Here is a 12,591-nt window from a genome sequence, read left to right on the forward strand (position 1 = left end):
TTTATAATTTTCATGTTATAACAGTCGTTTATATATATTTTTATTGCATTATAGTTGCCATTTGTTTTGGTATATAATTTATTGCATAACATATTTTTAGAAAATTGCCAATTGGATAGATCGGTAGAATTATTTTCACAGCTTTAAAAAGGCGGTAATTTGGAGTTCCGATATGGTTGCAAATAACATTGACAGTTTTCATGCTATGACAGTCATTTATGCATCATTGACGTTCTAATACTGACCAATATATTTTTTCTATCACAAAAACTAAAAAAGTTAGCACAAAAAGTTCAGACACTGAAATATTTTCACAGCCCTTTGAAAAAAAATTAATCATGTCTGCATCCCATCATATGTAAAGTTAATGTTTCAAATTTTCAGGGATGATAGATAATCGATAAACGAAAACATAATTTGATAATGCGATAAAATCGATTACTCAGTTTTCAAGTTATTCGCTATTGGCAGATGTGCCCCTATGGCGTATGATCCCCCTTCTACCCTATGCATCATTTTAAAGTATTATGATTGCACTTTAATTTGGTATATCATTTGCGGCATAATGTGTTCGTCTAAAAAATGGTCAATTTGAAGGATCGGTAGAATTATTGTTCTATGTTTAAAAACGCGGTAATTTGAGGTTCCGATATGGTAGCAAATAACTTTGACAGTTTTCATGCTATGACAGTCATTTATGCATCATTTTAAAGCATTACAGTTGCACTTTGTTTTGGTGTATAATTTGTGGCATAATGAATTTTTACAAAAATTGGATAGATCGATATATTTATTGGTACAGGTTTAAAAATGCGGTAATTCAAGGTAATTCATGTTATGTCCAATCATGGACACTATTTTATTATTATTATTATTTTTATTATTATTATTATTATTATTATTATTATTATTATTATTATTTTGTTTATTATTAAATAAATTGTATATTGAATTGGATTTTTTGAATTGTTATTACTTTACGGTTATTTGCATTTTAAGATAAATTGAATTATAATGAATGAACTGTATTATCTTAACACTGTAAAGTAATCTTGTAATTAGTAATTAGTATTCGGTACAATGGAATTGTCATTTGTTCTAAATATTCGCTGAATAGCCATTTATGTTCTAAACCTAAGCTTCACGTTTCTTGTAATTAAAATAAATCGGTCACTTGTAAATCAACAATCGTTGAGTAAAGTTGAACTTTCTCTCTAGTAAACCCCCGCTCAGTGCTGTGAATAAAATATAAAATAAAAATACAAAAAAACCAAATCCATTTATTTACTTCCTAGCCCGGCAGAACAAAAGGTGAGTTTCCTCATTCCCCAAAAACCCTTACTCTCTTATAGAATTGAAAGAAATATTATCTTTTATTAATCCCCGCTTAATTTCTTTCTTTTCCTTTTCCCCCGCAACCGCAAATAATTATAATAACTCGGACGAGAGTTATTATAATTATCAGAAAGACTTCTTTTAGATTGCTCCACTAGTTTCCCCCCGCTCTACCAATCTAGAAGAAGTTGCTCTAGTTCATTTCATGGTCCAATCGAGCCTCTCATTTATAGAAGGAACCTGCAAAAAATCCCTACAAGAAATTATACAAAAATGAGGTAAATTGCCACTCATCAATTATAAAGCCGGACAAAAAGTAAATAGAAAATTAACTTTTTTTACACAATTCCCACTCACGCACACACATACATACACTCATCAAAAAATCACATAAAAAAACATCATATATCTCTCTTTATTAAAGTTCAAGAAAAAAGAATATTTAAAATTCAAAAAATAACCCCTAAAAATCATCTCGCTCATAAAAAGTATTAAAACAAAATATAGTGACAAATAGTGACAAAAGTGACAAAAAAACACAAAAGAAAAAAACATACAACAAATATAAAAGTGCCAAAATTGTAACAAAAAATCCCTATAAAAAAAATTATTATATTTATGTATATATGTAAATGTGTTACAAGTAAATAATTATCAAAGTGAAAAATTAGGAAAGTGCAAAAATTATTTCTTAAACAGTTAATGCTACATATAAATTAAAAAGCGTGTATATAAAATATATAAAAAGTGAATAATTCGTGTCGCCATATAAAAAATTACGGTTCCCTATATATTTAAAATTTAAAAAAAAAAACAAGCGCAAATTTTTACATAAAGAATAGCGGTTCCCTATATACGTATTTAAAATTGAAAAAAAGCGCATTTTACATAAGTGTATAAAAAAATAGCGGTGCCCTATATACTAAAAAAGCGCAATTTTGTTATATAAAAATTTGTGTCGCCATATTTATTTGAAATAAATAAAAATTTGCGGTTTTTCTTATATACCAAAAAAAAAAAGTTTAACAAATAACGTCATATTGAGAAAAAAAATGTGACACCATTTTTTTTTTTAATAAATAAAATAGGTGCTTTCTTTCAATTTTTTTAAATAAAAATTAATTTTTAAACAAAATTTTAAGTGCACATAATTACCGAAAAAAAATTTTCCCCTACCCAATACATGTTTGCATATATACATATTACTAATCCATACCTATTACAAATCTCATGTAATTATTCCGTTAAATTGTTTGTGTAAAATATTTGTCCAAAAGAAATAAACACACGAGAATAAAGCAAAATTGAAAATATATTTGTTGTATGGTTTTTTATGCAAGTGTTTCTCACATGAAGGAAAATACATAAATTAAAACGAAAATATTACACCCAAAGAAAAATTAAGTGTGCTCCTAATAATTAAAAGAAAATATTACGAAGAAAGAAAAAATATTAAAGTGCAATAATAAAATAAATTTATTTTTCTGCTTAAATAAAAGTAATTTATTTTCTCAAATAAATTACTTTATTTACTCAAGTGATACTTAAAGAAAAATTCAATCACAATGAAATTTTTATTAATATTAAAAATTGTGATAACTTGTGCTGATATTTTTCTCGAGTGTAAAAATAAATAAGAATACTTTGTGTTGTTCTCATCATTTAAATAATTTTGTTGTTGCTTAAACTGAAATAAAATTACATACAGTCCATTGCAAAGAATTATAAGCAACAACAACTTAAATAAAGAACATTAAAAATAAAAACAATATTAACAACACAAAGTTATTATTTAATTAACAATTTCACTACTCGCTAAAAAACAAAACTTAAAATAAAAAATAATAAATTTAAATAAATTTTTTTCCAAAATTATTAAAAAGCAGAAAAATAAATTTGTTATTATTTTAAATTCATTAAATTATCCCAAAATATTTTACTAAATCAAAATAATTACTCAACTCAAAAATATTAAATAAAAAGTGCAAGTAAAAGTGTATTCGAAAAAAAAAATCGCTTAATAGTGGTCGTGTTGTCATCACTTATATTTTTTTCATATATTCTCGCTAGGGTTCTATAAATCGACTTTCGAATAATCGAACAATCGACTTTTTGTCGAAAAAAGTCGAAAAGTCGAAGTCGACTATTTTGTTCCAAAAAAGTCGATAACTCGACTATCGTCTATGAAAAAAGTCGAAAAGTCGACTTTGTAAATAAAAGTCGAAAAGTCGGAAAGTCGAAAAAAGTCGAAAAGTCGATAAGTCGAAAAAAGTCGAAGAAAGTCGAAAAAAGTCGAAAAGTCGAAAAAAGTCGAAAAGTCGGAAAAAGTCGAAAAGTCGAAAAAAGTCGAAAATAGTCGAAAATTTTAAAAAGTGAAAAAGAGGTCAAAACTCTAAAATAGTCGGAAAAACTCGAAAAAAGTAAAAAATAGTCGAAAAAGTCGAAAAAGTCGAAAAAAAGTCGAAATAAGTCGAAAATAGTCAAAAAGTCGTAAAAAATCGAAAAGTCGTAAAAAATCGAAAAGTCGGAAAAAGTCGAAAAGTTGAAAAAAGTCGAAAGAAGTCGAAAAAAGTCGAAAAGTCGAAAAAAGTCGAAAAGTCGGAAAAAGTCGAAAAGTCGAAAAAAGTCGGAAAAAGTCGAAAAGTCGAAAAAAGTCGAAAAGTCGGAAAAAGTCGAAAGGTCGAAAAGTCGAAAAGTCTAAAAGTCGACTTTTAAATAAATGAAAAAGGTCGAAAAGTCGAAAAAATCGACTTTTCATAAAATGGAAAAAGTCGAAAGGTCGAAAAGTCGACTTTTAACTAAATGCAAAAAGTCGAAAAGTCGACTTTTCGTTTCAACTATAGAACCCTAATTCTCGCTCATTCTCAATAAGAGTTGCCATCGTGTTTTTTTCATAATTGATCGCGGAAAAATCTGGAAAACTCCCCCGAGTTCGGAAAATTAAGCAACGAAATAATTTTTTGAAATAAATTTCATACGGAAAAAAATTTTTGATTTTGAAAATTTTTTTTTTTTAACCCAATTATCGACAATTTTATGCCAATCACTATTTCTAAATAATTAAATAAATTTAATTAAAGCTCGAAAAGAAAAACACAGTTTTAAAAAACTTTTAAATAATTCAATCGTCTTTTTGAAAAATTATTTTCCCTATAATTACGCAATAACTTTGGTAACATTTAAAGCTCATTAAATAAATATTAAGCGAATACACTTTTAAGCGTGCACACTTATAAAAATTTAAAAATTTAACAATTTTAAAATTTTTATTATATTATACATATCCCATCTCTATATCTTAATATTTAAATTTTGTTTACAGATCAATTCGAATATCTTTATTCTCAAATAATGCTAAATTTTAACTAGTTATCTAGTTCTGATAAATACAAGGATAAAGAGAATAAAAGAATTTCGAATAATTTTTTTTTAATTTGTGTGAAAACTCTTTTTCTTAAAATTTGTTTCGTTATTCTCAACGACTGCTAAGAAATTAACTAGATATAACTTATCTAGTGCTATAAATCAATAGCCCATTAAATATAAAGAGAATATCGAAATACAAATAACCTTGTTTGAAATACAAAAATTTATTTGCTCTAAAATTTTAATATTTTTGATTTCGGCGATTTGAATTACCCTTTTAACTAGATATCAGCTCTAGTTATAGGATTTTTGGCTCTAAATTTAAATTTTATTCCGCGATTTTATTTACCATTTTAACTAGATATCAGCTCTAGTTATAGCCCTTCTTTAATAATCGAAAAATAAATTTGGTTGAAAAATTATAAAAACTAATTTGCTCTAAATTTAGTTTTTTATTTCCGCGATTTGATCCACCTTTAACTAGATATCAGCTCTAGTTTTTCTCTAATAAACAAACCATCGAGAATAATAAAATTAAACAATTTTGCCCAAAATTAAAATTTTTTATCACTTTGTAAATTATTTTATTCGTATACTCAATTTTAACTAGATAATTGGTATCTAGTGCTATAACGCTATAGCCCCTTTACCCAGAGTATAAAGAAATACGAATAATTGATTAACTGAAATTTTAAATTATAACTTTTTCTTTATGTTCATATTACTAATTTAACTAGATAATCCGCATCTAGTGCTATTACTTAATAGCTCCCTTCTCTTTCTCCATAAAGTGAATAAAGAAAAGTTATTAAAATTTTAAATTAAATTTCAATTCGCCGCTATCGCTACCCCTTCTTTATGTTCATATTACTATTTAATTTAATAACCGCTTCTCAGTAAAGTGAATAAAGAAGAACGATAAAAAATTTTTAATAAATACCTAATTCTCGTTTGGTTTACTTTATATTTTATCCGCTTTCACCAAATACCAGCCCCTTTAATAAAAACATTTTCACAAAAAGTTGCAATTATCCACTTCTATTATATCCGCTTTTACGAAAAAGAATAAAATTTTTGAAGAAAATTTTATTCTCATTTCATAACTCAGCTTTTAATAGCTTATACCCTAATTTTACCGCTATACAAAGAAATTAAATTGCAATCGCTACGCTTTAAAGCTAAAATAAGCTTAAATCTATATTAAACTCATTTCAATATGACTTCTACATCAAATACAAAGTCTACTTCAGCTCCAAAAGAGCGCTTTGTATTCGACTGCGACCATCTTCTACAATTTTGTGACAGATTCTATTGAAGAACATCTGAATCTGTTCTTGAAGTAAAATTAAAAGATTTGGACGCAAGATGGGTTAAAGTCGAAGCTTCTTACGAAGGAGTCATGTTAGCTTCTGATAACTCTATAAAACCCGAATTTAAAAGAAGAAGCGAAACTAATTTTAATGCGTGTGTAGACGCATATTACTTATGCACATCACAAATTCTTGATTTAATAAAAGCTACTAGACTGATAGTTCTAATGTAGCAGGGTTCGAGGCAGCAGCCCGATACTCAATACCAAACCAACCACTCACTCAAAATTTTGCGCCAGATAATTCAAGTAACTGTATAAAACTTCCCCCTTGCGATACAGAAATATTTAAAGGCAGTTACGAACAATGGCCATCGTTTCGTGACATGTTCACGGCTGTATATATAAATCACTCAAAACTCTCGCCTGTCACAAAATTATACCACCTTCGAAAATAAAACACGAGGTGAAGCTGGTGACATTGTAAAGAGATATCCCTTATCTCATGAAAATTTTGAATTAGCGTGGAATGCTATAACCAAATTAAACTCATTTTTAATATACCGCCAGCAACCGCTGAAAACAGCGAATCAATTAGAAGAATACAATATTCAGTTAATGATTCGCTAGCAACTCTAAGAACTCTCGGGGTAGAAGTTGAAAGCTGGGACCCTATTTTAATTCGCCTAATTTCAACAAAATTACCAGATTTTACTCTTTCGCTTTGGGAACAGTCTTTAACTTCCCCTCGAGAACTTTCCCCAAGTAGTCTCAAATGTCACAATTCCTTGTTGACAGATATGAAGCAGTAGAACGCATCATAGCATAAAAACTTCAAAAAGATGTTTTACTTTAACAAATGCACCTGAAACCAAAATACAAACTTATACATCTCAAGAAAATCTCTATGAACCCGAATGTAAACTCTGTAATGAAATTCACTCGCTAAGAACATGTCCCAAATTTAGAACCTTTACGGTACAACAAAGAGTGGATTACGTTTTTAAAAAATAAAATTTGTAATAATTGTTTGAGTTCATCTCATTTTAAACTAAATTGCAAAAGTAAAAAAACTTGTCTCCATTGTAAAAAAAATCATCATACTTTGCTTCATATGAGACCAAAGTTACAAAATCCCGCTCAAATCCCAGAACACTCGCAAAAAATCAAGAGCCAAAAGAAAATAAAAATATAACCTCATACAACTTTGTCGAATTCTCCCCAAACTGAACAATTACACCTCACAATGTTTCCCAGCTTGCTCAAATCAAATTCAAGCTAATTGTTCAATGAATAATGAAAATATTCTGTTGCGTGCTGCATTAGTACAAATTGATCATCAAGGTCAACTTTTTACTGTTAGGGCTCTAATAGACCCTGGTTCTCAACGAACATTTTTAACAGAAAAAGTTCGAAATCGTCTTCAATTACCTTATCAAAATTCTCATTTTGAAATTATTGGTATTGGCGGCCAAAAACAAATAGCTAACAAAGAATGTGAATTCGTATTATATGCAAAAGATACAATTTAAGAATTCCAGTTAAAGCTATAGTAATGCCCAAAGTCACTAAATGGCTTCCAACATATTCTTTTGAAATAACTGACTCGCCTGAGCTTTCTGAATTGGATCTAGCAGATCCAACTTTCAATAAATCTGCTCAAATTGATCTCATTATAGGAAATGATTATGAACAATTTCTTAATTTAGAAGGTATTGAAAAGAATGTATGTGGTCAAACTTCAGCTTATCACACTGTTTTTGGTTATGTTCTTAGTGGTCCCATTAAAACCCAAACTATTCAAACTTTACCACTTCGGTCACACAATGTGAAACTTCAGATTTAAATAATACATTGAAATGTTTTGGGAACAGGAAGAAATTCCTACTTCTCATCCAAACACCGTTGAACACGAAATTTGCGAAAAGTTTTATACTCAAACTACAACTCGTCATGAGAATGGTAGATACGTCGTTCGACTACCATTCAGATCAGAATTTCCCAACAAAGTTTCCCTTGGCTCATCCCGATATATTGCATTAGCTCAATACTCCAGAATGGAGAAAACACTCGCAAAGGATCCAGAACTTCAAGCTCAATATAAAGCAGTTCTGAACGATTATATAACTCTAGATCACATGGAAGAAACTTCTTCCAGTGAAATTGTATCCCAAGATAAATATTATTCTTTTTACTTACCGCACCACGCAGTTGTTCGCCCAGAACACAAAACGACCAAATTAAGAGTCGTATTTAACGCATCAAGAAAATCAAAATCTAAAGTCTCGCTCAATGATGTGTTATACACAGGTCCCACTCTACAAAATGATTTAATTACGATTATTCTCAATTGGAGAAAATACCAATACGTATTTAGTGGCGACATACAAAAAATGTATCGCCAAATACTTGTGCACCCTGCTGATAGATCTTTTCAAAGAATTTTATTTCAAACTGAGTCAGATGAACCAGTTAAAGATTATCAGCTCAAAACCGTCACTTTTGGCATAAATTGTGCTCCCTATCTCGCGATTCGGACCACTTCTTCAACTCGCAACAGATTCCGAATCTGCACACCCAAAAGCAGCATCAATTCTGCGCTCAGACTTATGTCGATGACATTCTCTCAGGAGGTTAATTAATTGAAGAAACTCTTTCTGCTCAAACTCAACTTATTGAAACATTAAACTCAGCAGGTTTCCCATTAAAGAAAATTACTGCTAATAACCCGCAATTACTTACTCATTTGCCCAAAGAAGATCTTTATGATTTAGACTTCTTACGTTTTCACGAAGCAAGTTCTACTAAAACACTTGGCATCAAGTGGAATGCAATCACTGATACACTTTCTAATAGTTTTTCACAAATCGATGAATATCAAAGAATAACAAAACGTCAAATTTTATCTTCAGTTGCAAAACTTTTTGATCCAGCTGGATGGCTTGCACCAATCGTCATCAGAGCAAAAATGCTGATGCAGCAGCTGTGGTTAGAAGGCTTGGAATGGATGAAGATGTTTCATCTGAATCTCTTCAAAAGTGGAATAATCTAGTTCGAGATTTATCTCATATAGAAACAATTTCCATTCCACGTTGGTTACAGTGTACGTGTTTGTCTACCAAGACTGGAACTAAATGGTGCGGTTTTGCTATCAAAACTGGTAAAGTACGTAATTTCTTCCCTATATTTTAATACTAAAGAAATCTTTCTTTGGACTGATTCATCCATTGTGTTAGGTTGGCTCTCTAAACACCCATCTACGTGGGAAACATATGTTGCAAATCGTATTGCAGAAATTCATCGTTTAACGCCAAACGCCATATGGAAACATGTCCCAACGCATGATAATCCAGCAGACTTGGGAACTCGAGGTTGTAAGCCTCAAGACCTTGTTCACAATTCCCTTTGGTGGCATGGACCATCGTGGCTAACTAAACCATTGTCTGAGTGGCCTAACAGAAATCCTTTAAAAAACCCTGAATGTCCAAAGAAAATAGTATCAATGCATTCAGAAACCCAAAAAACAGATATTCTTGAAAGATTTTCGTCGTATAGCAAAGCCTTACGTATTATCTGCTATGTTTTTCGATTTATTAACAAATGTAAAAAAGTTAATTCCGCTACTCAAATCTCTTTAACTCAAGATGAAATGAAATTTTCAAAAAATAAACTTATAATACTCGCCCAAAAAACGTTCTATTTCGAAAAATACGAATGTTGCTTAAAATCTCAAACTTTACCTAATAAAAGCTCGCTAAAAACACTAAATCCATTTCTAGACTCGAACTCAATTCTACGAGTAAATGGAAGATTATCACAATCATCTCTTCCCTATAGCGAACGCTATCCCATAATTTTACCCGGTAATTCACATTTTTGTAAACTTTATCTCAAACATTTACACGAGTTCTTATCTCATGCCGAATGTGGTCAAATGTGCCGAATGGTACAAACTGAATTTTATGTATTCAGACTCAAGCCTCGTATAAAAAATATAATACGACACTGTAAAACTTGTATAATTTACAAACAGCAACCCTGTTCTCAAATAATGGCTCCTCTACCCCCTACCAGATGTAATTTGTCGCTACCTTTTCAAATAACTGACATTGACTTCGCTGGGCCTTTTGAGCTCAAAGCGTCAGCTTTACGAAAATCTACTTTTGTAAAAGGGTACGTAAGCGTATTCGTTTGCTTTAGTACGAAAGCTGTTCACTTAGAAGTTTGCTCAGATCTGTCTTCAGCGGCATTTCAAGCTGCATTTTCTCGTTTCGTTGGGAGGCGAGGACTACCCCAAAGGGTAGTATCTGATAACGGTAGAAACTTTCTAGGGGCTAGTAGAGAACTTTTACGAGAATTTTCCTCTTTTATAAAAAACGCATCTCAAGATATAGCTCAAAAGTACTTGACACACGGCTTTGAGTGGAAATTTATTCCCCCACACGCTCCTCACATGGGCGGCTTATGGAAGCCGCCGTAAAAAGTTTCAAATTTCATTTAAAACGAATTACTGGTGCTCAAAAATTCACATTTGAAGAATTCTCAACAATTCTAACTCGAATTGAAGGCGTACTAAACTCTCGCCCAATCTCAGCTCTATCTGAAGACCCTTCAGATCTTACTGCTCTAACCCCAGGACATTTCCTAAGAGGAGCCCCGATAATGGCTCTCCCAGAACAAGATTATCAAAATATATCTCTTATTAATAGGTGGGAAAATTTAAAAGCTTTGCATCATCAATTCTCAATACGCTGGAAAAATGATTATCTTAAAACTTTTCACAAATGCTATAAATGGAAAAACTCTACTACAAATCTTAAAATCGGAGATCTCGTCGTTGTAATGGACGATCTTCAGCCGCCTTACGAATGGCGTCTATGAAGAATCGAAAAAACTTATTTTGGTTCAGATAATAATGTACGCGTAGCCGACGTTCGCATAAGCTCAAGAGTTATTAATCGACCGATCGTCAAATTATGTTATCTACCATTTTTAAGCGAAAATCATGATTAGAATTTAACTTAGATTAAAATTCTAATCCAATATAAATAATATCATTAATCTCCCTTAGCAATGCCTTTTATATATTTTAATTACCCTAACACCATTCACACTAATCTCTCATTTAACACTTCTCATTTTTACACTTTCACACTTAACAATCCCTAATTTTCCCAGCACTAATCCACCTTCATTTGTTTTGTCAGTTACTTACACTTTGTTTATCCTCACCTAGATCCAACCGAAGACTTACCGCAACCCGGCCAAGAGAGGACCCCAGCCAAGAGGAATACCGTAGCGATGCTTCCAATCGGCCAAGCGAACGTAGCAGCCAAAGCCGCAGCAATCACCGCAGGTCCGTTTCCCGACGTCCAAGCGAAAGTCGCAGCCGACAAGATCACCGAAACCGCACCAGTCATCATCAAAACAGATTGGATCCTGACCTATACCAGTGTATGCTCTGTATGAGGTTCCATGCCATACGTTTTTGTCCAAAATTCCTCAGAATGACCGTCATCCGGAGGATAGAAGTGGTCACGAGACACCGCTATTGCGTGAACTGTTTGGCTAAAAGCCACGTAGTGCGGTCTTGCATCTCTATGGCAAGCTGCAGGAGATGCCACAGGTTCCATCACACGATGTTACATCCACCAAACATTCGTGTCACCATCGGCAGCCAAACCACACAACGACGACATCCTCGGCCCAAGCCGCAAAGACAAACCCAACCCTCAACCATTCAACGTCCTCAGCTGAACCAGGTCCAAACTATCACACCACACACACCAACTACAAAACCTATCATTGAACATCTACCACCCAATCAACCAACTACTTCCGCCTGCGTAAATCAACAAGTCATTATCGAGGCCATTAAATCATTGGCCAACGTACTCTGCTCCACCAACAAGGGGCCAAACTGTTGCCTAAGGGCAAGGCCGCCGGCATGTCCAATCATGGACACTATTTTATTATTATTATTATTTTCATTAGTATTAAATAAATTGTATATTGAATTGGATTTTTTGAATTGTTATTACTTTACGGTTATTTGCATTTTAAGATAAATTGAATTATAATGAATGAACTGTATTATCTTAACACTGTAAAGTAATCTTGTAATTAGTATTCGGTACAATTGAATTGTCATTTGTTCTAAATATTCGCTGAATAGCCATTTATGTTCTAAACCTAAGCTTCACGTTTCTTGTAATTAAAATAAATCGGTCACTTGTAAATCAACAATCGTTGAGTAAAGTTGAACTTTCTCTCTAGTAAACCCCCGCTCAGTGCTGCGAATAAAATATAAAATAAAAATACAAAAAACCAACTCCATTTATTTTACTTCCTAGCCCGGCAGAACAAAAGGTGAGTTTCGTCATTCCCCAAAACCTTACTCTCTTATAGAATTGAAAGAACTATTATCTTTTATTAATCCCCGCTTAATTTCTTTCTTTTCCTTTTCCCACGCAACCGCAAATAATTATAATAACTCGGACGAGAGTTATTATAATTATCAGAAAGACTTCTTTTAGATTGCTCCACTAGTCTCTCCACGCTCTACCAATCTAGAAGAAGTT

General features: G+C 31.8%; 1 protein-coding gene across 3 annotated transcripts; it reads left to right on the plus strand.

The window, feature by feature from the left end:
* The first annotated feature begins 1,274 nt into the window (after positions 1-1,274).
* Positions 1,275-12,207, plus strand: LOC119613006. 3 transcript variants are annotated; one of them, XM_037968929.1, is made up of 3 exons: positions 1,275-1,311; positions 1,481-1,613; positions 11,247-12,207. In XM_037968929.1, exons 2-3 carry the CDS (start codon positions 1,609-1,611, stop codon positions 12,076-12,078), a joined length of 837 nt encoding a protein of 278 aa, XP_037824857.1. In that variant the 5' UTR covers positions 1,275-1,311; positions 1,481-1,608; the 3' UTR covers positions 12,079-12,207. The 3 variants fall into 3 exon arrangements, 2 of the variants coding, with proteins under 2 accessions (XP_037824857.1, XP_037824858.1); XR_005232197.1 differs by lacking the exon at positions 1,275-1,311 and having other exon boundaries at positions 1,444-1,651; XM_037968930.1 differs by lacking the exon at positions 1,275-1,311 and having other exon boundaries at positions 1,444-1,613.
* The last annotated feature ends 384 nt before the right edge of the window (positions 12,208-12,591 follow it).

This window comes from Lucilia sericata, unplaced genomic scaffold, assembly GCF_015586225.1.
Source record: "Lucilia sericata isolate MDLA Ls3-8-SP2 unplaced genomic scaffold, ASM1558622v1 Contig001915F_arrow, whole genome shotgun sequence".
Classification (NCBI taxonomy): Eukaryota; Metazoa; Arthropoda; class Insecta; order Diptera; family Calliphoridae; genus Lucilia; species Lucilia sericata.